Consider the following 27,681-nt stretch of genomic DNA (forward strand, 5'->3'; position numbering starts at 1 on the left):
GTAGAGCTGTGTGATGTCTGACCAGGACCAGAGGACTGGGAGGAGGAGATGACGGATCTTTAGGAACCAATTTGAAACTTTTTCCAAAATGTTCCATCTCAAGACCTCCCCCCCTCCACAGATCCTCTTCTCCAGAGTTGCGAATGAACACCTCGTCTAGCTGCTCTCGGATGATGCCCTGACACACGTCTCTGTGGTGCTAACTAGCTTCATCCTGTGCTTTCTCCTGTTCCATCTCTCTCTATCTATCTCTCTCTCTCTCCCCCTCTCTCTCTCTCTCTCTCTCCCTCTCTCTCTCTCTCTCTCTCCAGCTGGCAGCAGGAGTGGCTCCCCAGGTCGTGTGTTGACCAGCACGGCCCTGAGCACGTTGGGCTCCGGGGCCCAGCGGGTCCTGGTCGGGGCGGGCGGGGCCAGCCACCGGCGCAGCCGCATCCCCCGCAGCCAGGGCTGCTCGCGAGACTCCTCCCCCACGCGCCTGTCGGTCGGTGAGTAAGACGGCCGGCGTCCTGAAACGACGCCGCTCGCTCGCTCGTCCTCCCAGCGCTCAAGTCCCTCCGCCCCTCCTCCGTCAACGGCATCTGTTCATCTGAAAACGTTACTGTACAGGCTGTGGAATAAATGACTGCTTTCCCTCTGCTTGTCTGAGTCTGTTCCTGCTGGAGTCTCATTGGCTGTGATTGACCCTCGTGTGATTGACCCTGTGTGATTGACCCTGTGTGATTGACAAGGCTGTTGGACCCCCCCCCCCCCCCCCCCTTCACCCCCAGGTGAAGGGTCTTTAATACACGGGCACAAATGGCAAACTCTTGTCTTCTCTATATTTACCGCCTCTCAACTCTCTCCCCTATTCCTTCCTCCGTCCCCTCTCCCTGTCCCTCTCTCCTAGCTCCCTCCAGCATTAGTTCCATCTACAACGGAGCAAGCCGAGGAGGTAAGCCTCCCGCCTCCCCCGGTCTCCCCTCTGCTGTCCTCCTCTCCTGTCTCTCTCCTTTCTCCCCTAATCCAAACACCCCATCAGCCCTCCATCTCAGCGTCTCTCCTCTCTGCCGCACGCCATTCCAGCCCGCCGGGCTGTCGTTTGTACCCCAGAAATCCGCTCATGACCTTTGACCCCCCATGTGTTGTGTTTTGGTGATTGGCTCCAATGGTGATCATTTGCCGTAATCCTAGCTATGTGAAAGCATCTCCTCACTAACCAATGGGCTGGAGCCGTGAATGATAATGCTTCACAGGATCGGGAAAGCTTCATTGGGTGTTCTGAACCGTTTGTTAGGCTGTGATTGGCCCTGAATGCTGAGGGGGCGGGCGCTAAATGCTAGCCAAACGGCCTGCCACCTCGATCCAAGTGCTATTGGATGAAAACCGACATCCCCTCCCCTACCACCCTTGACCTCTAAAAATGTATCTGTTTTTTCACTTCATTTTCCTGTCCCTCCTGTACGTGTGTGTGCATGCGTGTGCGTGTCAGAGACATCGTCATGTGACTCTCCTGAATGTGTACGTGATCATGTGATTAGAGTACAGCCGCCCTACAGCCTCAGCGTGCATCTCAGCAGTCAGAAGGGGGGGGGGGGGTCCTAATACTCCTGCCCTGTTCCTTCAGTCCAGCCCAAAGTCACAGCAAAGGACATGACCAGAGGAATGCACCACTAGGCTGTTGAAATGCATCCTGAGAGCTCAGGGGAGCCTGGTTCACGTTCTTAACCTGTTTTCTATCCGTTTGTCACTCTTGCCGCTATTCTGTTTTCTCTTTGTCCCTCTTCCCCCTCCCTTCCCCTCCCTCTCTACTGTCTCCTGTCTCCACCATCTTTCTTTCAAAACTTGCTCCTTACTTCTCTATTATTTGTTCTTTGTTTTTTTTTCTCTCTCTTCCATCCCTTCCCTCCTCTGTCCCCTTTGCCTGTCGTTGTACTTCTACCTCTCTTTCCCCCCTCCCCCCCTCTCCTCCCCTCCCTTCCCCTCCCTCCCACCCCCCCTCCCTCCCACCCCCCTCACCCCCCCTCCCTCCTTCCCTCCTAACCCCCCCTCTCCTCCTCCCCCCCCCCCCCCCCCCGTTTGGGTGGCACGGTGGTGTAGCTCGGGGCAGCCGTATCCCTCGGCCCAGTATGAGTCAGGGCTGCAGCAGGGAGGCCAGCCGGGAGAGCAGCAGGGACACCAGCCCTGTGCGCTCCTTCACGCCCCTGGGTGAGTAACGCCCGGGACTGACAGAGACGGCACCAGACAGACAGACACTCCTAGCATGCTGCAGGGGGGAGTCAGCCCTGGGGGGTACACACCTCGAATGTCGACTCAGAGCGCTGCAGTGATACGGTGGCCTGTAGAATCCTGCCTGACAATGCTGTGGATGGGGGGGGGGGGGGGGGGGTCGGAATCACAACAATAACAAACTACTTTCTGGGCAGACACACCCTTCGTTCTGGAAAAAAAAAAGGACTACTGGTTTCAAATGCAGTTTGGTGACGTGAATAATAACATGTCAAGGTAAAAGACTACTGGAAATAATGCTGCTTGCAAATAGAAAGAAAAAAAACTTGTAAGTCAAATATTCTTACAACTTATCCTGTTCCTCCAGTATGAGAAGCAGTGAAGGAAATGAGGAGAAGAGCTCCTGGTTAGCTGGGGAACCTCTCAGTCACACAGAGAGGCTGGGTGGAACAGCCATACAGACTAGCAGGAGAAGGAGGGATCAGTCACACAGAGAGGCTGGGTGGAACAGCCATACAGACTAGCAGCACAGGAAGCAGAGGGAGGCATCAGTCCTCTTTGTCTGGGAGCACAGCTGGATTCTTCAGACGCACATTAGCATGTAACTGAGCGCTGTGCTTTGTCACTGTCACTGTGTGCTAATGGTGACGGGGGCTACATGTGTGTGTCCTCGGCATGTGTGTGTGTGTGTGTGTTGACGGCCGTGTGGCTGTGTGTGTGTGTGTGTGTGTTCTACCTTGCAGCGACGCGACACTACTCTCGCTCCACGGGAGCTCTCCACTCAGTCGACGTTCTCGGGGCTGCAGGTGAAGGCTGAGTACTGTCTCTCTCTCTCCTTCACCACCATGCTCTTTTCTTTTTGGATCGGCAGCATCTGTTTTCTTCCCCCCCACTCCCCCCCCCACATACTTTTCTTTGTTTTTCTTTTTTTCTTCTTTACTTCCATTCCAGTCCCGGATCTCAGGCTTCCAGCTCGGAACCGCATGCTTTTCCCCTTTGCGTGTTGCCCCGGCGACTGTGCCCCCTCCCCAGTCCATCCTCCCCCCTCGTTTTACTTTCTTTCCCTTTTTAGCTCCACCCCCCCATCAATATGGACACGCCCACATTCTCCATGTTTTGTTTTTCCTCCCATCATGCTTTGCCGGGTGGCACCCTCTGGGATTGGGGATCATCATGTGACTTGTGACGTGTGTCGGTCGACAGGCCGGTCATAGCATAAGGACTGTTTGTTGACTGGGAGAGGAAAGGTGGATTGAATGGTTCATTTGGTGTGTAAGCGGACTTTGGGAAGAGATTTGTACGTGAAAGAGGAACTCTGTTTTGGTGTGTAATACTCTCTCTCCTATCTCTCTCTCTCCTATTTCTCTCTCTCCTATCTCTCTCTCTCCTATTTCTCTCTCTCTCTCCTATCTCTCTCTCTCTTTCTCTCCTATCTCTCTCTCTCCTATCTCCCTCTCTCTCCTATCTCTCTCTCTCTCTCTCCTATCTCTCCCTCCTATCTCTCTCTCTCTCTCTCCTATCTCTCCCTCCTATCTCTCTCTCTCTCTCCTATCTCTCTCTCCTATCTCTCTCTCTCCCTCCTATCTCTCTCCCTCCTATCTCTCTCTCTCTCCTATCTCTCCTATCTCTCTCTCACCAGGGTCAGGGTTGGGTATCAGTCAGTCCAGCCGCTTGTCATCATCAGTCAGCGCCATGAGAGTCCTGAACACCGGCTCAGATGTAGAGGAGGCTCTTGCAGACGCACTGGTACACACACACACACAGACACACACACACAACCAGTCTTTCCCCGTATGCTGCACACATCCCTTGGTTGCGAGTGTGCCCACTGCAGAGAGAGAGTGTGTTTTCTGTGTCTTCTCTGAGCCCAGTGTGTGGGACCTGAGAGTGTGTGTTCTCCAACTAACCCGTTGATTCTGCCTCTGTTTAACGCTCTCAGCTGTTGGGAGACATGCGGTCCAAGGTCAGCCTCTTTACCTGCTTCTAGTGTGTGTGTGTGCGTGTGTGCGCACTTTAGTGTTTTAGTTTAGTTCATATTGTTAACCACCGTTAGTCATCGTAACGGTGGCCCTGATTTAAAGCCACATACTAGTTAGTTTGGTAGCAGATGCCATGAGACAGTAGATTTAACCGCTAGCATTAATGCATCCACTAGCAGGCACCCAGCCTAGACCTGTAGTGACGTCAGGAAAAGAGATACCAATATCCACTCATCTCTCTGTCTCTCTCTTTCTTTCTCCTCAACCCTCTGCAGAAGAAACCTGCGCGGCGACGGTACGACAATTATGGGATGTACTCTGACGACGACGCCAACAGCGACGCGTCGAGCGCGTGCTCGGAGCGCTCGTACAGCTCCAGGAACGGCGGGGCCATCCCCACCTACATGAGACAGACGGAGGACGTAGCAGAGGTCAGCTGACCACCACATCAAACCTCAACCAATCAATTCACTCGCACTCGGCTTAGAAACAGGACTATTGATTTTGTGAAAGCGCTAGAACGCACCGCGCAACCCTCTCTGGTGGAATTTGTACTTTCCGTGGCGTCACGGCAATTACTCGGGACACAAGCCAGTTAGTTTAGCTGGATGTGTTCGCTGATTCTGCATTAAGTGGCGTTTCTGACTCTGGGGATTTTTGGCAGTTCATGTCATGACCTCTAATGTTCCCGCCCCTTTCTGCATCTCCCGCTGCAGGTGTTGAACCGCTGCGCCAGCGCCAACTGGTCGGAGAGGAAGGAGGGGCTTCTGGGATTGCAGGCGCTGCTGAAGAACCAGCGCACCCTGAGGTCAGCCAATCCCTGCTCATCAGCCAGTTAACAAGAGAAAGAACAGTTGCAAATATCTTATATCATGTTTAATTCATTGCCTTTATTATCTCAGACCAGAACCATTAGCCGCTAAGAGATCACCCCAGAGCCCTGATCGTTTTAACACTGCCCAGACTTAACGTTAGACAGACTTGGGATTAGAGAGCCGCTGTGTTTTGGTGTAAATGTGGATGTGTTTTGGTCTTGCAGTCGTGTGGAGCTGAAGAGACTGTGTGAGATCTTCACCAGAATGTTTGCAGATCCCCACAGTAAGGTATGGATGCATGCTGGGAAGCCACTGAAACGCCAACACACACGCTCACGCACACACACACACATTCTGACAGATGACATACATCATCACTTCACTCATTCTCACCCAGTATACCGGATTCTGCCTAAACAACCGCCTGGAGAATGTTGTCCGTAAACACACACACACACGTATCGTCTCACGTCCCCAGACAGTAAACACACACACACATTCTTGCCCCCACACACACACACACACACACTAGCATGCTCTGCGTGCGGCGGTAGCTGACTGGTATCTAATGGCATGCCACGCCTCGAGTTTGCGTGTGACCCTCACGCTCTTCCCTAGCCAATGGGATTGCTCTCTTGCTGTCCTGTCAGCCAATCCGCTGGCGGTACTCACTTGCGTTCACTGCAACCCTCGCCTCCCCCACCCTCTTCGCGTTGTGTTGTCTTAAAGGGAACACCTCCCCCCTCACACACACACACACACACACACTTTTTCGTAGCCATCCTTTCCTTCTGACTAACCAGCTACAATCCGCTCCCCCTCTAACTCTGCTCCCCCTCCAACTTGCGGCGTTTTGAGTGCCCCCACCACCTCTCACCCCACCCCCCCACCCCCCCAACACACACCCTCAGTCGAGTGTGTGTTGCTCTCCCCCTCCCCTCTCGTCTGACGGTGACGGTTGTGAATTTCAGCGAGACTCCGGCAGAGTGTACGGCACGGCAGAATCCGGTATAAGCTCAGCCTCCTTCAAGGTACATCTCATCGCTCCCCGTTCAGTTCCTGTTTCTTTCTGTTTTCCCTCCTCTCTCTTTGTCCCTTTCTCTCTTCCTCCCTCCTCCAGGCCCCTCACTCCTCTCCTCCAGCTCTGGGGGTTTCTCCTTCGATCTCGCTCGGACCATTTCTCTTTGTTTGTTTTTCTTTTTTTCGTTTGTTTGTCCCCCCACCCCCGTTCTTGAGTTGACTTTTTTCCATCTCACTTCATGTCTTCATCTCTGGTGTTGTGTGTCGCGACACACCCTTAGTTCAGATATGAACTGGCTCAAGTGTGAAACAGACCCTGCATATCCAGTGAGGCTGTTGTGTGCTGTCTGGGCCAGGATGCTAACTGACGTGTGTCTCTCTTTCCTCCACGCCCGCCCCCACGGGACTCTCTGTAGAGAGTAAGTTACGTCCGAAGCCTGTCTTGTTTGACTGTGTGGTTGTGACTCTCACGCATTAATCCGATTGGGCAACTAATCTGCGACTCGTCTCCAGGGCAACCGCAGACTCACTCACTAACCCACTTGAAGATGTTATTTCTGTGACATCTTACCCTTTTTTGTGATTGGTTACTGGTCTGTGGTCCTGGGTAGTCCACGGCCAATCAGCATATTGAATTGACTGGTGACCTAACGGATGGTTGGTGGTGATTGGTGCTTGCTGTCTGACATGTTGATAGATCATTGCTGTCATATTGGTTGTCAACCGATGAAGAATTTGTGTGTAAGTGATTCCTGAATTAGATGGATGGATGGATATTTCCTCTGCATGGACCTTTGATCTCAGCATCTCCCTGGAGGACTAATGCTATCCCATAATGCCCCTCCCCTTCCCAGGTGTTTGCTAGCTACGTCCGCGTGTGTCTATTGTCTGATTTGCGTGCGTGTGTGACTTTGTGTACGCAGCGTGTGTATGCAGTGTGTGTAACGCGTGTGTGTGTGTGTGCGTGCAGGTGTTCAGCATGTTCCTGGAGACGCTGGTGGACTTTGTGCTGGTGCACAAGGAGGACCTGCAGGACTGGCTGTTCGTGCTGCTCACTCAGCTGCTCAAGAAGATGGGAGCAGACCTGCTGGGCTCTGTCCAGGCCAAGGTCCAGAGGGCCCTGGACATCACACGGTCAGTCTGTGTGTGTGGTGTGTGTGGTGTGTGTGTGTGTGTGTGTGTGTGTGTGGGATTCAATGTGTCTAAAAGGAACAAAAGATTTAAACTTTGTTGTTTTGTTCTCTCTTATCTCTTTAGAGAGTCTTTCCCCAACGATCTTCAGTTCACCATCCTCATGAGGTTCACTGTGGACCAGACACAGACCCCCAACCTCAAGGTAAAAGGAAAGAAAGAAAGGTTATGATTGAGTGCGCGTGTTTTGTAAGTGATTTGAGTTTCATTTGAAGATTGTGTTGTTACCATGGTTTTTACGTGAGTGCGACAAGGGTGGCAGGGGAAGGAGGGGGGACTGGACGGGGGGGGGGGGGGGTTCAGAGGCAGGAGACTTTGGCTTTTGGGCTGTTCTGTCTTTGTAACCATGGCAACCCCCCTCACTGAACCTTCCGCCTGCTAACGCTGGCTCCGCCCCACCTTTCGCTCCTGGACTCTGATAGACGTAGCATTCGCTGTCCTGATAAACGCATCATCGGCTTGGACCTGCAGGCTGGACCCTTTTCTCCCTCGAACCTCCCCTCCCTTCCCCCCTCCCCCCCTTCCTCCTCCCCTCCCTTCATACTTCTCCCATCCTTTCTGTCTATCACTTTGACTAACTCTTATATTTTTCTTTCCTTTCCCCCTCCACCAACTCGTCCTTTTAAATAATCTCCACTCGACCTCATCTCTTCCTCTCATCCCCTCTTCCCCTCCCGCACACCTCTCCCTTCACCGATCCCTTCATTTTTTTCCTGTCCCTTCTCTCTTCCGCCTCCCTCCTTCCCTCTCCCTTCCCTCTCTCCGTCTGTTGACGTGGTGCTCTCCTCTCTCTCTCTGAAGCCTATGCGGAGCTCGTGTTGCGGGCGAGGCAGGGGCGGGTCCGCGCTAAAATTGCTTCCCCCCAGAGCGAGGCGCCACGCCTGCTGCCTGCACGAGCAGGTCGCAGCCTGGAACCAGTCCTCCCAGGTCAGTGTGCTCCGGGGGGAGCATTTTATGACGCGCGCGCGCTGAGTCAGAGACGGGACAAGATGGTGCATCAGGGAGGCAGGGAGACTGGGGGAAGGGAGGCAGGGAGACCGAGTTGGCAGAATGGAGGCAGAGGAGAGCAGGCGAAGGAGTTTTGTTTGGAAAGGCTCTGAAATCATGTTCCAATTTGCCCGTTGTCTTGTTTCTCCTTTGTCATTCGTCCCATTTTTCATTCTCGCTAATTGTGTTTTTTGTGCTCTCCAAGTTTTGTCAAGCATGGGCATTTCTAACACTTGTGGTTCCAGAAACACCCCAAACACAATCTTTTTTTGTCAACCAGAAATTCCCCATTGTGATGTCATTTCCCAGAGATTTGCTGGTAGAGATGCTTGTCCTCTTGTGTTTAACGATATGTCTGTTTATGTTTGAGGTTGAACTAACAGTGCTATGTATTCTTGCAGGTAAAGGTCAAAGGCCATTTTGTGTGTTGCATGTAGTGCAGGATCCATATGCGTGTTTTGGTTATCGTGGATGTTTGCAGGTTGATCATATGAAAGGCTGTGCCGGTTCATCCATGTTGATTAAAGCGTGTGTGTCCGTGTGTGTCCAGGTGAAGGTGGCCATCTTGAAGTACATCGAGACGTTAACACTGCAGATGGAGGCTCCAGACTTTGTCAACTCCAGCGAGACTCGCCTGGCCGTGTCCCGCATCATCACCTGGACCACCGAGCCCAAGAGCTCGGACGTCAGGAAGGTGAGAACACACGCCGTCTACACTGCAGCCCCCCACCCACGCAGTAACATGGGACTACCATCGCGTTTTCCTTTAGTTGTAGCTGGATGGTTTGATAGATTCCATGGGTTTCGATCATGCTAAGGGCTGTGGTTGTGTGCGTGTTCTGCTCTGTGTGTGTTCCAGGCGGCCCAGTCCGTGTTGATCTCGCTGTTCCAGTTGAATACTCCAGAGTTCACCATGCTGCTTGGAGCCCTGCCTAAAACCTTCCAGGATGGAGCCACCAAACTGCTACAGAACCACCTGAGGAACACAGGCAACACTGCACAGGTAACACACACTCACTGTCTCACACACACACACACACACACTCACTGTCTCACACACACACACACACACACACACTCACTGTCTCTCACACACACACACCCACTGTCTCTCACACACACACACACACACACACACTCACTGTCTCTCACACACACACACGCACGCACACACACTCACTGTCTCACACACACACAGTCACAACATATCAGCAGTGCTGACTCTCAGACATAACCCAGGACGTGTAGATAAACCACACCAGGTATGATTGGCAGGACTTCATGTTGTTTTGTTCTCAGGCACCAATGGGAAGCCCCCTGACGCGCCACACCCCCCGATCTCCCGCCAGCTGGTCCAGCCCCCTCACCTCTCCCACCAACACCTCCCAGAACACGCCCTCGCCAAGGTAACACACACACTCTCACACACACACACACACTCAGTTCTTAGGTTGTGTTCGTGTTTTTAATGCCCTTCTCCATGCCTCTATAGACATACAGTGTAAAGGTTTTTGAGCGTGTTCTGATGGTTGTGTGTGTGTGTAGTGCGTTTGACTACGACACGGAGAACATGAACTCTGAGGACATCTACAGCTCACTCCGAGGCGTTACCGAGGCGATCCAGAACTTCAGCGTCCGCAGCCAAGAGGACATGAACGAACCAGTAAGATAACAGGACGGGGGGGGGGGGGATGTTCCATGTCAGAGGGGCAGTGAGAACAGATGGGCCCTGCCTTCATCACCACACTCACCGCACCCCAGCTCAGCCTAGCTGGGCCCCCATGTGTATGACACCTTGTTCCCCTCGATTATTTATAGTTCCTGTCTAGCACTGCTGGATGCCACATTGAGTCCCCGACACACAGACGCATGACACACACACACACACACACGATCCTCCTGACACCTGATCATCATGCCTCCCTCTCACCCTCTCACCCGCTCACCCGCTCACCCACACTGAGTGTGGGAACTGACCTCCCCTGGACTGTGACCCTCATAAATCCTGCCAGGCACGCACACCCTCCCCAGGCAGATGCCCTCCCTAAGATAGAGCCGCCAATGGGAATACACATTCACACACGTTTATGTTTAGTCCCGTTCTTTTTCCGGGGAGAAGAAAAAGAAAACAATCCGTAGTGTCAGCACTTGCGTCAGCCCTGCCAACACCTCCATCCCATATAAAGACATGGTATGTCCCGTTACGGGAGGGCGACCCCTTGACATTTCATGTTTGGGTCCGTCTGAAACTTGACCCGCCTCCATGACCTCATCAAGCTGCCAGGCAGGCTGCACCTGAGTCATCACCACGTCCATCCTGGTTTGATGGAAAACATCAACAGTAACAGGAACACGGCTTGTATAACCGCCTTCAACTCTTTGACCCCTCTCCTGGGTTTGCCCTCCAGCACACCCCGCCAGCACAACACATCTCAAATCAAATTGTTATTGAAAAGTCGAGCTCGAAAACAACATCTAATCCAACATGTTGAAGCCTTATTTAAAAAATAATTGAGAAATGAAAGCAATCCCAACATTCTCAATTCAATCTCATAGTAATCACAGGCAGTATTGTACGTAGGTGGACTGCTACCTACAGCACCACAACATGCTACTGTAGGTCACAGGAATTAGATTAGATTCAACTTTATTGCCTTTGCACAGAGTACAGGACTGAGGCAACTAAATGCAGTGGGAGTGAAGGTGGGATTTGTGTGAATACTTATAAATAATATCCACATTTCTCTTTCTCTCTGTCCCTGTCTGTCCCTCTCTGTCCCTCTCTGTCCCTCTCTGTCCCTGTCTGTCCCTGTCTGTCCCTGTCTGTCCCTGTCTGTCCCTGTCTGTCCCTCTCTGTCCCTCTCTGTCCCTGTCTGTCCCTGTCTGTCCCTGTCTGTGCCTGTCTGTGCGTGTGTCTCAGGGGGGCGTGGGCGGGGGCAGTGGGTCTGATGGGAAGGCAGCAGATGTGGTGGACGGGGGACGGACCGCGCTGGACAACAAGACGTCCCTCCTCAACACGTCCCTGCTCTCCTCCAGCCCCCGCGGGGCCCGGGACCCCTTCTCCGACTCCCCCTACAAACACAACATCAAGGACACCAGCATGGACGAGTCAGGCCAGCTAGACGGTAGGCACACACGAGCACGCGGGGGGCTCAGATGGCTGAGCGGTTAGGGAATCGGGCTATTAATCAGAAGGTTGCCGGTTCGAGTCCCGGCCGTGCGAAAATGACGTTGTGTCCTTGGGCAAGGCACTTCACCCTACTTGCCTTGGGGGAATGTCCCTGTACTTTACTGTAAGTCGCTCTGGATAAGAGCGTCTGCTAAATGAGTACATGTAAATGATCATCATGCACACACACACACACACACGTGCATTGCATGAAATGGAGGCTGGGAACGGCATTGCTCAGTGCGTCGAATCTCAACCCCCATTGGCTCGCACCTTTCCCAGACAGTAACCTGGACCAGTCGGAGCTTGTTGCTGACCTGCTGAAGGAGCTGTCCAATCACAACGAGCGTGTGGAGGAGAGGAAGGCGGCGCTGTGTGAGCTGTTGAAGCTGATTCGTGAAAACACGCTGCAGGTGTGGGACGAACACTTCAAAACCATCTTACTGCTCCTGCTAGAGACGCTGGGAGACAGAGAGGTATAAACACACCTACATACATCTATCCTCAGTCCATTTCTGGTAGATCACTTTTACGGGGCAAGTAAAACAATAGAAAGAAGCTAACTGGTTTGTCCTTCCCAGCATGTGATTCGTGCGCTGGCCCTCCGTGTGTTGAGAGAAATTCTGAGCCGGCAGCCCTGGAGGTTTAAGAACTACGCTGAGCTTACCATCATGAAGGCTCTGGAGGCACACAAGGACCCGCACAAGGAGGTACACACACACACACACACGCCTGGTTCTCACACGCATCCAACATATCTGTACCTGGGATTCAGTCCTGTTGTGCCATGCCGTCTCTGATTGGCTCGTGCGTGTGTGTGCGCAGGTAGTGAGAGCAGCGGAGGAGACTGCCGCCATGCTAGCGACGTCCATCAGCCCTGACCAGTGCGTCAAGGTACTGTGTCCCATCATCCAGTCAGCTGACTACCCCATCAACCTGGCCGCCATCAAGATGCAGACCAAGGTCATCGAGAGGGTCCCGCGGGACGGCCTGCAGGCCATGCTGCCTGAGATCGTCCCTGGACTCATACAGGTAACACACACACACACCTGCAGGGGGTCAGATGGCTGAGCGGTTAGGGAGTCGGGCTATTAATCAGAAGGTTGTTGGTTGATTCCCGGCCGTGCCAAATGACGTTGTGTCGTTGGGCAAGGCACTTCACCCTACTTGCTCGGGGGTAATGTCCCTGTACTTACTGTAAGTCGCTCTGGATAAGAGCATCTGCTAAATGACTAAATGTAAATGTACAGGTGAATTGGTATTGACTATTAACTATTATATGAATGCACACAGACACAGAAATCCTGGTACACGCAGGGTTATAACCACTTTATGTGACCTTCTGCAGGGTTATAACCTCTGTGACCTTCTGCAGGGTTATAACCTCTTTATGTGACCTTCTGCAGGGTTATAACCTCTTTATGTGACCTTCTGCAGGGCTACGACAACTCTGAAAGCAGTGTGAGGAAGGCCTGTGTGTTCTGTCTGGTGGCCATCTATGCAGTCATAGGAGAGGACCTCAAACCACATCTCAGCCAGCTCACAGGCAGCAAGGTGAGCTTTCAGATTCCCATTTCTTCCTCTAACGTTTTGAGGATTCATACCCTGCACAGAACTTCTGTCTGACTTCTCTTTGTATGTATTTTTTTGGTCTCAGTCTAATTTAATTTCCTTTTCCCTCTCAGCTGAAGTTGTTGAATCTGTACATCAAGCGGGCTCAGTCTGGCTCCAGTGGCAGTGAACCTCCAGAGGGCCTATAGAAACAAACAGCACCCCTACAGGCCAAACCAAGAACTACAGCTCGGAAATCTACACCCACACACACTCACTCACACCCTTTCATGAACACAAACCCTAATAAACAATGCACAGATTTGGATGAAACGGAAACACACACACACACACTTACACTGAGAGACACTGACACGCAGGCTCAACCATACCCCACATGCTCAGACACACGCTGGGTCGGACTTCCTGTTTTCCGTCGTCTTCTTCCGCCGTTACTGCTGCAGTGCATTGTGGGACTTGTGGTGAGGAGTGCAGGAGAACGAGGGTTGTAGTTCTCCTCTATGACGCCGAAGATACACCCTGCTCTCTAGCATTCAGACTAAAACACCCCCTATGACCCTTGAACCCCAGAAGGTTATTCTCGTGTTGTCTTGTACCCCCGACCTAACACTCACACGCGTTCAACCCCAAGTGTGTGTCATCCAAGCCCACTCCCAGCTCTGTCTCTCTCAAACACACCCTTTGCCGTCGGCCTCCATAGCAACAAGGAAGGAAGGAAGAGGGAGTTGGCGCTATGGAAACCAGCCAGTTGTGACTAAATACCAGCGGCTAGGGAGAGAAGGGCATGACAGGGAGGAAGGTGGATGGTGGGGATTTTCGGGAACAGTTGTCCAGGGTTAGGGAAGAGGAGGGGGTTTCTTTGTGTTTCTTTTATCTGTGTGTTGGGGTGAAGGGCTGTTAAAGGCTTTGAAACCCCTCGGACTCAACGGTGCTGATATTCACAAGGTACGACCCACCCAGCACTAATGCTCAACAGGCCACAGCTGCTTTTAGCGACACAGAGACCGAGGTAGACATAATGTGCTTGGCTATGCATGAGACGATTTATAACGAGAAACTTTTTATCTGGATCCTTCCTAAAGTCAGAAAGGGGTTTAAACAAATTATTCCCACTGCTTTGAAAAAAAATAAATAATCCATGGTACCCTCCACTGCCCCCCCCCCCCTTCCCCCTCCGTTTTAAATCCAACCATTTCAGATGAGATGTGAATGGTTACTTACTCCATGGAGTCAAAATATGACTGGACATGGATTATTATTATCACATAGTGGATTTGTATCTATATACGATATTTAAAAAAATAATATCCAGTAAAATAATTGCGTCCCAAAAGGGGCGCGTGCACCTGTGCCCATCCTTGTTTTTGTTTTTTGGTTCTTCTGTTGCGCGTGCCGTAGTCTCTCTCATTGGTTTCTCTGTTGAGGAATTTGTAGAAATGTATTATTTACAGATCTGGAAAACTGTTATGGCTCCTCTTTTTCTCTTCTCTTTCTCTTCTCATTGTGACATTATTTCCCTCTTGTGAGTAACATTCTAGAGTTCATTGTTTCCTCTGTGCATTTACAAAGCTGTGCTTACAATGAAAATAAAGAACACTTGTACAGACCATAATAAACAGAGGTCTCTATGTCAATCATTAGAATACATGAATCTGTCTCGACCAGGTCTACACCTCTATGCTTCATCGATTCAGCCCTGGTCTTAAATCTGTGGTTGTGGACATTTGATGCTTCTAAATGATATTCCAACTGATTCAGATTGAGTTTAATTTGATGATGGTTTAAATCAGAGACCTGCTTAATGGAAGGCTTCTATGACCTAAAGCTGTTGCTTTCTCAGTTACGGTGGAGAGTGCACGTTAACATATTTAATGCACACTGTAACCTGGAATTTGTCTTGTATCTAATAAATGTGTTGTGCAATGGGCAGACAACCGGACTTATTTCCATTAGTGGAACCAATAGTATAGAATGCCAATGAAGGCCTTTACATGTTTGCGTGTGTTCCTTATGGCAAGAAATGTAACATTCTGCCACTAGCTATTTCTAGACATCAGCTCCTGTCACGAAAGTCTGGGGTGACTCGTGCCTTCATGCCTAGTTTTGAGTGCGGTGTTATGTCACATACCACATGCGAGTAGTCGTGACACCCAGAGACTGGGAGAACATTTGAAATAACGTAGCCTTAGGGACCGCACCACCATTTTACACTTCTATGCTAATGAAAACAACGATTTGTCCCGAAATTGAAGATAAAGGCGTATTAAAAAGAGGATACCTGTAACTTGCGGAAGTTACAAAAGGCGATTGTAAATTGAACTTCTCGCAGTCTACAACTCAGATCAGACTGCGCTGAAGCGCTCACCGAGAACTTACAACCACACCTGTGCAAGCCGACTGCAGATACACGCGGTAAAGGTGATATCAAAACCCTGACAGACATTTAATATGGCCTCGCTAAATACATTTGTACTAAAGCTGTGTAGATAGCAACGTTTACTATAGGCCAATGGAAATAAGTGACAACATGCGGTCATACACCATAGGACTGGTTTAATGTGTTAATTCTAACGAGTTAGCCTATTGTTTCAGCAGCTTAGCTTCTGGTTAGTCAAAAATAAAAGTCACTTAGATGTAGACAAAAAAACAACGCAATTAGTCTCCTGCTGGCCCATTTAATTTTATTTTGTGTGCGTGTACGCGCACGGCTCTGGAGATGACGAAAGCTCTATGGTGGCTTATTGGCTGACAAACGTATGCTTGGCACGAGAGCGGCTCAGTGATTGGCTCGGCGATCCCTTTGGCATCCTCCCCGAGCCTGGCTTTGGGAGGGTATGAGAAAGGGACAGTCTGTAGGAGCCATGTTGATGTTGCCTGGTTCGTTGTCAGTTGCTGCACTTTGGATTTCTAAAGAGTCTAATTTCTCGGGTCTGGAGCCGTAGCACCGGTCGCTCGAGTTCGCAATGAAAAAAGGAGAGCGGTTTCGGACGGCACAGGGAGCGCTGTCAGGAAGCTTCGCGTAGGATTCAACTCATCAAATAAAGCAAGTGTCAAGTGAAGTTCCATAATGCTGCTGCTAGCGTGCTAGCTAGACAGCAGTAGCAGTGTAGACGGACGTTGCGTGTTAATGCGGCGTGTGGACTGTCAACAACATCCTCCCTGCTTTTTTTACATAATAATGATTGTTGGCATACTAGCCAACTAGCTAACCAAGTTAGTATTTGCTACGACTAAGGTTCAAGGCTCCTAACTAGGTACCATTTTTATTTGAGCAAGCTTGCAGCTAGCTGGTTTTGGCTAACGTTAACTACTTAAATATAGCTAGCTCCATGCTACAGCATATTACGTGGGCTAACGTTAGGCAGCTAGGTTCGTCTTCCTGTGTCTGCTACCTAAAAAACTCATTCCGGGAAAATATGGCGACACATCGAGCTTGTGGAGTGCTGTCTAATGGCATATCAAAGTTCTCAAGGAGCTAGCTGGCTAGCGCAACTTTCTTTCCCAACGTCTACAGTTAAGCAGTAGCACATTTGTTTGCTAGCTGCTCCCCTGTCCCCGAAACAAGCTGGCGACTCTTCGAGTGGAAGCGGAAGACAAGGAGTTGGGAGCGATGGCCTGGGTGCTGAAGATGGATGATGCGACCATCGAGTCGGGGCTGGTGCACGACTTCGATGCCAGCCTGTCTGGCATTGGGCAGGAGCTTGGGGCTGGCGCCTACAGTATGAGGTTAGACAGTGATTTGTTTTTAAGTATTTTAGCTATCAAGTAAATTGTTTGCAGGACATTTCCTAGAAAAAAAAGTCGAAATCCACCTTGTTTTGACAGGAGAAGATGAACGGTACAAACTGTTCCCGCAGCTTGCCTTTCTAAACCCCAATGCGTACCCATCCATAAACAAATTCCGTCTGAATTAATTACTCTGGTGTACATTGTGTCCCGTTTGTGTGGTATGGTGGTAGTCTATGTTGGGGCTATGGGACGGGGTGGGTGTTGGGTCACAGCAGGTGGTCATTTTGGGACAGTGATTATTACTACTATGAATTGGGGAGAGGTGGGAAGTGTTAGTCACCTCGGCCCACACCTCCTCGCGCTCAAAGGCAAGCCCATGCTGAGTCCAACTTGGGTTTGCCAGAAGTTCGTTTATTGGATTAGTGTTTTGCCAAACTGATCTGACTGTGCCTCGGCCAGGGAGTTGCCGCTACACCCTTAGCTCTGTGGTCATTGACTAGATGACTTAACTGTATGTTGCAGTCAAGGTGGATTGAGATACACAAGTTTGAAGAAGCTATCCTGCTCTGTCATATGACCTGAACAAGTTAGCTCTTTATTGATAATAGTGTACGAGGGATGACTGGCTTATCTTACAACTGGATTGAACTTTGTGTGGTTTGTTTGTTTGATAAGGATGGCTGCATGTTGACACAAGGTGTACTTTCTTATGGTTGTACTAGATGATTAGTGGATAATGAGTGTGTTCAGCTATTGTGTTGAAATGCGGGAGGCGAGGCGTGGCAATCTGTGTCCTCAATCGCATTTGTTTTCTTTTTACTTTCAGTACGCAGCTGCCCTAAAAAAGTCTGTAATGTTGCAAGCAGGGTGCATACAATTATGACGTAGGCTACTACTGTACTTTCGTGCAATTCAGTCGATGAGATGTACCATCTGCTGTGCAAAGGATTGTCCATCGGAATAGCCAGAAATGCATGCTGGCTTGCATCCGGCAAAATGCAACCCGATGCAGCGGGACATTCTGGTATTTTTGGCATGCTGCATTTGACATTCTGTGTTGGACTAAATATTTGTCGGGGCATACTAAATAGCATGGTAGGATGAGCATCCAATGTTTCTGTGGAATAAGCAAGCTAAGTTCTCAGGTCGTTCTGCCTCCTTTCTCCATAGCCACTTGCAGTGCAGCATATTTGAGTTTAGCAAGTGTAGTAGTAGTAGTAGTAGTAGTAGTAGTAATTCAGTCAGGCTCATGTTAGAGTAACAGCTGGTGTGTTCCGTAAGGACAGAATGTTACTGAGTGTGTCAGTGGACACAGCACCTTAAGTGTCAGATAGCCTATGCATTTTCCCGGGCAGCATTGCTGAGTACAGCAGCGGGGCTTTGCCTGGTCTGGTGGCTCGATCGTATACTGGGAGCGGCCACAGTTTGTTCACAGTGGAACAGGTGGAACAAGTGTATAAGAGTGGTCATCATTTGAAACATCGAGCAATGGCTTAATCTGAACATCATCCATTTTAGGTAATCAAGAAAAACAGTAAATATAATATAATTCATGGATCAGATGAAACTGGGCTAGATTTTGGGTTTTGCTGGTAGCTTCTGGTTCAGACGTGAAAACCAAGTGATGTGTTGTGTGGTTCAGGTTTAAAGCTGCAGTCACATTTGACCTCATCATGTAGACTGCCCTGGCTGTGTGGATGGGTCTTGAACAACATTCCTAGGCATGAAGATCGAGGGAAAGAGAGGGAGGGGGGGGGGGTGGTCGTCTTTGCAACTTGCCCTCTATCACATCCATAAATGCACACACACCCACACTTGTTGACAGTTCAGGAGCATGTCTGGGTGGTCTAAGGACAAAGTCTGTCTCAGCAACGTTCTGGTGTGTCTGGCTGTTTGTTGTGACTGATATCGTCTGGACACTTAGTACTATGTACATATAAAGCTGTAGTTATTGTGTAATCACTCGATGAACCCTATCAAGGTTCTGTTTACATTTCTCTCTTTCATACTTTCCGTCCGTCCTCGTTTCCATAGCGACGTGCTGGCACTGCCCATCTTCAAGCAGGAGGATTCCAGCCTGCCTCCCGACAGCGACACCAAGAACCCTCCGTTCCAGTACGTGCTCTGTGCTGCCACCTCGCCTGCCGTCAAACTGCACGATGAGACGCTCACATACCTGAACCAAGGTGACTCTCTCGCTCTCTGTCTCTCTCTCTTTGTCTCTCTCTCTTTGTCTCTTTTTTAAATTTTAACTTTCTGTCGCTCTCTCAGGCCAGTCCTATGAGATCCGTTTGTTGGACAACAGGAAGTTGGGGGAGTTACCAGAACTCAACAACAAGATGGTAAAGGTGAGTGGTGTTCATGGTGTCATGGTTGTGGTATAAGACTTGTTGTACCAAAACGCATTTTGTAACAATGGTCCTTGTTATAATTGTGTTATTGTACTCAAGTGGTTACACGGGCTTGTGTATCGTCATTCTTCTTTATTTTTTTTGTGGGGGAGGGGGGGGGTATATCTTTAGTCACTTGGTCTTTGTTTTGTTGTGTGGTTGTGTTATGGTTTGTTGTGGTCGCTGCAGAGCATCGTGAGGGTGGTGTTCCACGACCGCCGGCTGCAGTACACAGAGCACCAGCAGCTGGAGGGCTGGAAGTGGAATCGCCCCGGAGACCGTCTCCTAGACATCGGTGAGAATGCCTAGCGACAACAAAGGGCCCCTGTCCACACAAGGTTTCTGTTAGGGTTGTTTGAAGGCAGTTAGTTGACCGTCTTTGTGGCATGTGTAATAATGATGTCATCCTGTGTGTGTGATAATGATGTAATCCTGTGTGTGTGTGTGTGTGATAATGATGTAATCCTGTGTGTGTGTGTGTGTGTAATAATGATGTAATCCTGTGTGTGTGTGTGTAGACATCCCCATGTCAGTGGGCATCGTGGAGCCCAAGAAGAACTCATCCCAGCTTAACGCTGCCGAGTTCCTCTGGGACCTCAACAAGAGAGCCTCTGTGTTTGTACAGGTACATTACACACGTCTGTCTCTCTCACTGTTACTCTGTCTGTCTGTCTTACTCTGTCTATCTGTCTCACTCTTACTCTGTCTGTCTGTCTGTTTGTCTGTCTCTCTCACTCTTACTCTGTCTGTCTGTCTCTCTCACTCTTACTCTGTCTGTCTGTCTGTCTCACTCTTACTCTGTCTGTCTGTCTCTCTCACTCTTACTCTGTCTGTCTGTCTCACTCTTACTCTGTCTGTCTGTCTGTCTCACTCTTACTCTGTCTGTCTCTCTCACTCTTACTCTGTCTGTCTGTCTGTCTTACTCTGTCTGTCTGTCTGTCTGTCTGTCTCACTCTTACTCTGTCTGTCTGTCTGTCTCTCTCACTCTTACACTCTCACACTCTCTCTAACACTGTGTGTGTGTGTCTCACTCTTACTCTCTTGCACACTCTCTAACACTGTCTCTATCTCTGTCGGACTGTCTGTCTTTCTCCCTCTTACTGTCTCATACACTCTAAGGCTGTCTCTCTGTCTCCCCCTCTGTATCAGTGCACAATGCTCGGACTCAGAGCCTAACCCTTCCATTCCACTGGCAGGTGCACTGCATCAGCACAGAGTTTACTCCCAGGAAACACGGGGGGGAGAAGGGGGTTCCCTTCAGGATCCAGATCGACACCTTCAAGCAGGGAGATGGTGGAGAGTACTCTGAACACCTCCACTCTGCCTCCTGCCAAATCAAAGTCTTCAAGGTACAAGCACACACGCGCATGCACACGCACGCACACACACACATGCATGCACACACACACACACGCATGCACTTATTAACGCCAGATATGCGTTTCTGAGGTACTAATTCACTCAAAGTTAGACATTTTCTTGTATCCTTTTATCCCAGCCAACATTCCTTGTTTCTTCTTTTATTGCTACATCTTTTTATTTCCCCCCACTCCTTGTCTCCCTCTCCCTGCTCCTCGTCACCAGCCAAAGGGGGCGGACAGGAAGCAGAAGACTGACAGAGAGAAGATGGAGAAACGGACTGCACAGGAGAAGGAGAAGTACCAGCCCTCCTACGACACCACTATCCTATCAGAGGTCAGCAGTAGCTCCTAACCCTATCAGGCTTCAGCTATCATCGCCAGCCCAAACGCTTCGACCAATCAGTAGCAGTGTATCGACTCCCCCCTTTTAAATCTGCACTCATCCAAGTAACACCCTCAGCAACAGTTAAAAGGTCATTTGGCCATCGACACCATGTTAAGAAATGTGATTTGATGCTGAATTGCGGTGTGTGTGTGTTTCTGCAGATGAGGCTGGAGCCCATCATTGAGGATGCAGGCGACCACGAGCTGAAGAAGTCGAGCAAGCGCACGCTCCCTGCCGACTGTGGGGACTCCCTCGCCAAGAGGGGCAGCGTAAGTCCCGCCTCTCCTCTCCAGCCACCTGCCACACCCAGCTCCCTACCCCCTCAACTACTTGTAAGTAAATGGTGAACGAAAGCTTGGAGGTGGGATGCCATGCTGGCAAGGGTTCTCTGTTAGAGGGCCATTATAACGTGTTTGATATTGAATTTGATGTATTTGTCATATCCGATCCCTATATTATATTTTGTCATTATTTGATCCTCAGTGCTCTCCCTGGCCTGATGCCTACATCAGCACCAACCGGGCAGCTTCCCCTACATTCACCTCCACCCCCCTCTCCACCTACACTGCCTCATCAATACCAGACAGGTAAGCACAGGCACAAGCACCTGCAGGGGCGTGCTTAAGTACAACCACAGACTTGTGTGTGTGTGTGTGTATACATCCTGTCTCTAACATGAGTCCTGACTGATGGTGTCTGTGTTCAAACAGTGGCTCCTCGTCTCCCAGCCTCCAGGCTGAGCCAGCCAGCCAGGGCAGCGCGGAGGTCAGTCCCCCAGGGCAGGTGTTATGTTGGGGCCCCAGTGTTGGGGAGCCGGGCTAGCCTCCTGACGGCCCTGTGTTTTGTGTTCCCTCCCCCTGCAGCAGCTGGGCCCTGCCGCCTCCATCCAGGACGCGCAGAAGTGGCTCCTCAAGAACCGCTTCAACTCCTACACCAGACTATTCACACACTTCTCAGGTGTGTATATATATATATACACACGCACACACACACGTGTTAACACACTCATGTCAACGCCCCCATTTGGTTCCGAGCACGTTTCCTCTCCTGCCCGCTTGACTTCCTGACCTTTGACCTTCTCTGCCTCTCCAGGTTCTGATTTGTTGAAGTTGACCCGGGACGACTTGGTCCAGATCTGTGGACCTGCAGACGGGATCAGACTCTTTAATGCACTTAAATCCAGGTGTGTGTGTGTGTGGCTTATGTGTCTGTCAGTTGAAACATCTGTTGTGTGGGGTTCTTTGTCATTATATAATGTGTGTGTGTGTGTGTGTGTAGGTCCGTGCGCCCCAGGTTGACGGTGTATGTGTGTCAGGAGTCCCTTAGTGAGAGCCCCCTGCTGGAGAGGAGGTGCGACAGCGAGAACGGAGAACACAGCAACCCCTCCAGCTCACACGGTGCGTCTGCCCGGACACCAGCCGCTGTGGGGGTATACTGTAGGGGCATACTGTGGGGGTATACTGTGGGGGTATACTGTGGGGGTATACTGTAGGGGTATACTGTGGGGGTATACTGTGGAGGTATACTGTGGGGGTATACTGTGGAGGTATACTGTGGAGGTATACTGTGGGGGTATACTGTAGGGGTATACTGTGGTGGTATACTGTGGGGGTATACTGTGGAGGTATACTGTGGGGGTATACTGTGGAGGTATACTGTGGAGGTATACTGTGGGGGTATACTGTAGGGGTATACTGTGGTGGTATACTGTGGGGGTATACTGTGGAGGTATACTGTGGGGGTATACTGTGGAGGTATACTGTGGAGGTATACTGTGGAGGTATACTGTGGGGGTATACTGTGGGGGTATACTGTGGGGGTATACTGTGGAGGTATACTGTGGAGGTATACTGTGGGGGTATACTGTAGGGGTATACTGTGGGGGTATACTGTGGAGGTATACTGTGGAGGTATACTGTAGGGGCATACTGTGGGGGTATACTGTGGAGGTATACTGTAGGGGCATACTGTGGGGGTATACTGTGGGGGTATACTGTGGGGGTATACTGTGGAGGTATACTGTGGAGGTATACTGTAGGGGCATACTGTGGGGGTATACTGTGGGGGTATACTGTGGAGGCATACTGTGGAGGTATACTGTAGGGGTATACTGTAGGGGCATACTGTAGGGGCATACTGTGGGGGTATACTGTGGAGGTATACTGTAGGGGCATACTGTGGGGGTATACTGTGGAGGTATACTGTAGGGGCATACTGTGGGGGTATACTGTGGGGGTATACTGTAGGGGCATACTGTGGGGGTATACTGTGGAGGTATACTGTAGGGGCATACTGTGGGGGTATACTGTGGGGGTATACTGTGGAGGTATACTGTGGAGGTATACTGTAGGGGCATACTGTGGGGGTATACTGTGGAGGTATACTGTAGGGGCATACTGTGGAGGTATACTGTAGGGGCATACTGTGGGGGTATACTGTGGAGGTATACTGTAGGGGCATACTGTGGGGGTATACTGTGGAGGTATACTGTAGGGGCATACTGTGGGGGTATACTGTGGGGGTATACTGTGGAGGTATACTGTGGAGGTATACTGTGGAGGTATACTGTGGGGGTATACTGTGGGGGTATACTGTGGAGGTATACTGTGGAGGTATACTGTGGGGGTATACTGTGGGGGTATACTGTGGGGGGCACCTTTTACACGTCTAGAAGAAACACTTTAACAAAACGGTGTGTGTGTGTGTGCAGTGTACCACGCGTTGTACCTGGAGGAGCTGACTGCAGCAGAGCTCATCCGTAAGCTGGCGTGTGTGTGCGGCCTGCCTCTGGGACAGATCAACCAGGTGTACCGACACGGGCCCACAGGCATACACATCCTCCTGAGTGACCAGGTGACCAGCACACACACACACACACACACACACACTCTCTCACACACACACTCTCTCACACACACACTCTCTCTCTCTCTCTCTCTCTCTCTCTCTCTCTCTCTCTCTCTCTCTCTCTCTCTCTCTCACACACATCCTCCTGAGTGACCAGCACACACACACACACACACACTCTCTCACACACACACTCTCTCACACACACACTCTCTCACACACACACTCTCTCTCTCTCTCTCTCTCTCTCTCTCTCTCACACACATCCTCCTGAGTGACCAGGTGACCAGCACACACACACACTCTCTCACACACACACACTCTCACACACACACTCACTCTCTCTCTCTCTCTCTCTCTCTCTCTCTCTCTCTCTCTCTCTCTCTCTCTCTCTCTCTCTCTCTCTCTCTCACACACATCCTCCTGAGTGACCAGGTGACCAGCACACACACACACTCTCTCACACACACACACTCTCACACACACACTCACTCTCTCTCTCTCTCTCTCTCTCTCTCTCTCTCTCTCACACACATCCTCCTGAGTGACCAGGTGACTCACACACACACACACACACACTCACACTCACACACACTCTCTCTCTCTCACTCACTCACTCACTCACTCACTCACTCTCACACACACACACCCACCCTATACATTTTCCTATACATTTCTTATTGATGAAATCTCTCCAGGAAGAGCAGTTTTATTAGAGTGTTTGCAGTTTGCATGACATTTCCATACAGTACACTGTCTGTTACACAACCCACCAGTCCCCCTGTCCAGCTTTCAGTAGAATAGGGGCTGCCCCAGTCTGGCCCACCACCACACCTGACTGGTGTTTTCTCTGTTCTGTCCCAGATGGTTTACAACTTACCCGACGAGAGCTGTTTTTTGATCAACACACTCAAAGGTAGGTTCCGAACCTGGCTTGCTGTTTACGTCAGTAGGTATAATGTCGTATCAAGGCAGGGGAAGAAATAGCCTCTGGTTTTCTAATGTTGATTTGACCTGTGCTAAGCTAGCTCTCGTTCTCTCTCTCTCTCTCTCTCTCTCTCTCTCTCCAGACGAGTTGGGGGAGGGTCTTCACCTGATCCTCAAGTAGCGACGGAGGTTCACAACATCTCCACTCCAGCCTCAATTTAGAGAAGAAGCCTCTTCGTCTCTCTCCCTGCCCCCCGGCCCTCTCTCTCCCTGCCCCCCAATCCCACAGACTCTTCCCCCCCCCCCACACACACATCTCTCTCTCACATTGCTCAGTTGGTTGAGTGGAATGCTGTGGAGACTGACCTAAGCCATGTAAATGTTAGAATCTGACATGGGTGTGTCCTTTGTTTCATATTGAAAACACTTCTTAATGTGGGAGATCGATCTTGAGGGAGGGGGGGATGTGGGGTGGGGGCTATGCTTGTGATGCGTGACCTCACTTTGATTTGTATTTTTGTATGGTTGTATGTGCGTTGGGTGAGAGGGGGAAGGGTCATTTAAAGGACGGGGGGGGGGGGTCAGAGGATGGGAGGATAGGAGAGGGAGTTATGATCCTCACTCACACACAATACAGCCAGTGCTTGGCCAGTGTAATGGTTCGGCAGCAATGGAAAACAATACTGAAGGTGGGAAGCCTCGTCCACTCTTGTGTGTCTCATTCACTGTGGTCTCCCTTAAACACACCCTCTCCTGTTAATATACAGCCACAAGCTAACCTCCACAATATTTGTGTGCGTCTCGTGCAACCTTTCCAGTAGATATGGTGTGTGTGCTCAAGTTGAATGCTTTGAACAGACTGTCGCTTTGTGGCTGCTGTTGTCAGGCATTAGAGAGCTGTGGTCAGAACCTTCTCAAGTTGGTAGATTGTGAGGTAAGCCCTTTGTTTGATCATGAGGGCTGATCCATCTCGCGTCATAACGAGGGGTGTTCTCAGCAGTGCCATGTTCATAGAGCTAGGATTGTAGATTCAGATGGTGGCCTCTATCACAAGGCTGTTCCGTCTTCCCTGTGGGCTCTCCAGGTCAGGGGCCTGAGGGGGCCTGGGCCCCCTGCGATAGATGACAACACCCCTACTCTTAATGAAAATATGAGCCCACCAAGTGTTGGTTCTGCCCGCATGTTCAAATGTAGGCCAGAGGATGTGATAAAAAGATTAAATGGAAACTTAGACATTTGGAGTAGACTACTTACTTGGGCCTGGTCAGTTCAGATTCCTTCCTGGCCTATTGTCAGTAGAAAAGGATCCCCAACCAAGGTGCTGCTGCCATGGCCATGCTTTGACTTGGTTCATGTCTGCATGACTCAAGATGTTTCTTTTCATTTTAGGTTTTCATTTTTTACAAAACTTCTTGTAGCATAATGCCTTTGTTTTTTTTTTCGTTAACATTTACATTTGTAGACAGTTATTTTGTTGACAGTTGTTAGACGTGTTTCTGGTGCCATACTGCCTGTTGGCAAGTCATCCCTCATTTGCACACACTTCAAAACACGGGCACACGCACTTACACACACACACACATCCATCCATAGCATAGAAGTTTCTCCTTGCCTCCTCTCCCTTACCAGTACTGATTTGAAGCTTGGGCTTGTTTGAAGTTGCATGTTTTATACATAATGGAAATTTCAAGATCAGTTAGCTGTCTGTGGGTCTGTTGTCAGTCAGTCTGTGTTGTTGATAGAATATAAATAAGGTGAGAAATTTTGGACAATTGATTTGCCCGCCCACCCCCACCACCAGATTACTCAGTACAGGATCCAGGAAGCAACTATTATCCAAAATGTACTATGAAATGGACCAAACCAGTTTTGGATAGGCCTAAATATCTTATTGTATTGGGCTTGTAAAAAAAAAAAAAAAGGGGCTTAAATGAAGCGGCTTGGAATATAGAACAGAACAGATAGCACTGTAACCACAAAGAACGGCCACAGCTTTGTTCACCACTTAAAGTCAAGTGCATGATTATCAGCAGTGTGCTGATCTCTCTCACCAAGACTGGGGCCATATCAGAAGGATTCGTTACACAACGTTTACACACGAGGGCATTGATTGAGTAGAACAGGTAGAGTCTGAGTGTCTTATGTGCAGTAGGGTCCTGCGGCAGCTCTACACATCACGTTTCTGTTAGCAACATTGTTCAGTAACCTCGGGCGTTGTCATGGCCTGGTCCCAGTGTACATGTGCATTGCAGATTTTTTTTTTTTTTTTTTTTTTACTTCTCTGGGCTGGGAAATGTAGCTGTGTGTATGAGTGTGTGTGTGTGTTGTATCAAAACATCTTGCAATCATCATTAAGGCTGAATTAGTTTGATATTTTCAGTAGTTCTCCAGAGCTTTTCCGATTGGCATGATCCGTGTTTAGTTTACATTTTTAGTAAAGAGCATGAGGGAGGGGGGGGGGGGGGGGGGGTTGGCATTAAAAGCGGAGCCCTCCCTCTTGTTTCCAGAAATAAAAGACCAAGTCTGCACTGAAAACCACACAACTCAAACTTGATGTATCGTGAATAGTTCTACAACCACACCCTTCACTCTCTTACAAGAAGAATCTTAAAAAGCACGTTTGTGTTTCACCCCTCACCAGAGTCTGGGAACCCCTGCTCCAAGCAGCTCCATAGATGTGGTTTTACCCCACAGATCTAGGGACAGGTTAGCATGTTCTACCCTATGTGATTCTCTTGGTATTTAGAGATAGAAATTTGATGTATAAAAAAAAAATACAAAAATACATCAGTCTCCCATGCTAAATACAAGAACGCCTGTTGTGGTATTTAAGTGTTGATCGCTGGAGAGCCATTCCCTGGTCTGTTCATGTGTGTTTGTGAGATAAGGAATGATGATCACTGTGTCTTTGTAAAGGCTAATGTCATTGATGATGCTTCTCATGTACATTACAATATTATGGAGATGTACACAAACACAAACCTCCACTGGAAATTAAAATGGTTTCATAAAGATGTGTTGTCTATGTATATTCTGATCATGTTGCAACGTCACATGTAAACCATGAAGGTGAAAGATGAATCTCTACATAGTTCATGATTTTA

The 27,681-nt window shown here is 49.8% G+C and overlaps 2 protein-coding genes across 21 annotated transcripts in view; both read left to right on the plus strand.

Moving 5' to 3' along the window:
- Nucleotides 1-14,554, plus strand: part of clasp2 (cytoplasmic linker associated protein 2) — a 45,681-nt gene extending 31,127 nt beyond the window's left edge. For 9 of the 18 annotated variants that reach the window (XM_084696642.1, XM_084696645.1, XM_084696646.1 and 6 more), the window contains 22 exons: nt 312-485; nt 887-931; nt 2,077-2,184; nt 2,949-3,011; nt 3,845-3,951; nt 4,145-4,168; nt 4,460-4,615; nt 4,901-4,992; nt 5,224-5,287; nt 5,971-6,030; nt 6,990-7,153; nt 7,277-7,355; nt 8,748-8,891; nt 9,057-9,200; nt 9,497-9,603; nt 9,743-9,860; nt 11,118-11,322; nt 11,649-11,842; nt 11,948-12,076; nt 12,192-12,398; nt 12,804-12,920; nt 13,052-14,554. In XM_084696642.1, the coding sequence (XP_084552768.1) occupies nt 312-485; nt 887-931; nt 2,077-2,184; nt 2,949-3,011; nt 3,845-3,951; nt 4,145-4,168; nt 4,460-4,615; nt 4,901-4,992; nt 5,224-5,287; nt 5,971-6,030; nt 6,990-7,153; nt 7,277-7,355; nt 8,748-8,891; nt 9,057-9,200; nt 9,497-9,603; nt 9,743-9,860; nt 11,118-11,322; nt 11,649-11,842; nt 11,948-12,076; nt 12,192-12,398; nt 12,804-12,920; nt 13,052-13,126 (2,576 nt within the window). In that variant the 3' untranslated portion in view covers nt 13,127-14,554. The remainder of the gene's footprint in view (nt 1-311; nt 486-886; nt 932-2,076; nt 2,185-2,948; nt 3,012-3,844; nt 3,952-4,144; nt 4,169-4,459; nt 4,616-4,900; nt 4,993-5,223; nt 5,288-5,970; nt 6,031-6,989; nt 7,154-7,276; nt 7,356-8,747; nt 8,892-9,056; nt 9,201-9,496; nt 9,604-9,742; nt 9,861-11,117; nt 11,323-11,648; nt 11,843-11,947; nt 12,077-12,191; nt 12,399-12,803; nt 12,921-13,051) is intronic. The other 9 variants (XM_084696650.1, XM_084696652.1, XM_084696647.1 and 6 more) reach the window with 8 other exon arrangements.
- A 1,222-nt stretch (nt 14,555-15,776) lies between these two features.
- ubp1 (upstream binding protein 1) lies at nt 15,777-27,024 on the plus strand. Of its 3 annotated transcripts, none has more exons than XM_084696668.1 (16): nt 15,777-16,664; nt 18,702-18,853; nt 18,939-19,015; nt 19,247-19,352; nt 19,576-19,682; nt 20,254-20,406; nt 20,642-20,752; nt 20,965-21,135; nt 21,287-21,390; nt 21,514-21,568; nt 21,667-21,760; nt 21,896-21,986; nt 22,082-22,200; nt 23,514-23,656; nt 24,515-24,566; nt 24,721-27,024. In XM_084696668.1, exons 1-16 carry the CDS (start codon nt 16,549-16,551, stop codon nt 24,756-24,758), a joined length of 1,689 nt encoding a protein of 562 aa, XP_084552794.1. In that variant the 5' UTR covers nt 15,777-16,548; the 3' UTR covers nt 24,759-27,024. The 3 variants fall into 3 exon arrangements, with proteins under 3 accessions (XP_084552794.1, XP_084552795.1, XP_084552796.1); XM_084696669.1 differs by having other exon boundaries at nt 21,670-21,760; XM_084696670.1 differs by having other exon boundaries at nt 20,965-21,072.
- The last annotated feature ends 657 nt before the right edge of the window (nt 27,025-27,681 follow it).

This window comes from Hypomesus nipponensis, chromosome 4 (assembly GCF_054491055.1).
Source record: "Hypomesus nipponensis isolate SF chromosome 4, ASM5449105v1, whole genome shotgun sequence".
Taxonomy (NCBI): Eukaryota; Metazoa; Chordata; class Actinopteri; order Osmeriformes; family Osmeridae; genus Hypomesus; species Hypomesus nipponensis.

Coding starts and splice junctions, on each gene's coding strand:
- ubp1 (XM_084696668.1), top strand. CDS start 16,549: ATGGCCTGGGTGCTGAAGATGGATGATGCGACCATCGAGTCGGGGCTG. Junction 20,753..20,964: donor ACACCACTATCCTATCAGAG/GTCAGCAGTAGC, acceptor GTGTTTCTGCAG/ATGAGGCTGGAGCCCATCAT. Junction 21,136..21,286: donor CCCTACCCCCTCAACTACTT/GTAAGTAAATGG, acceptor TTTGATCCTCAG/TGCTCTCCCTGGCCTGATGC.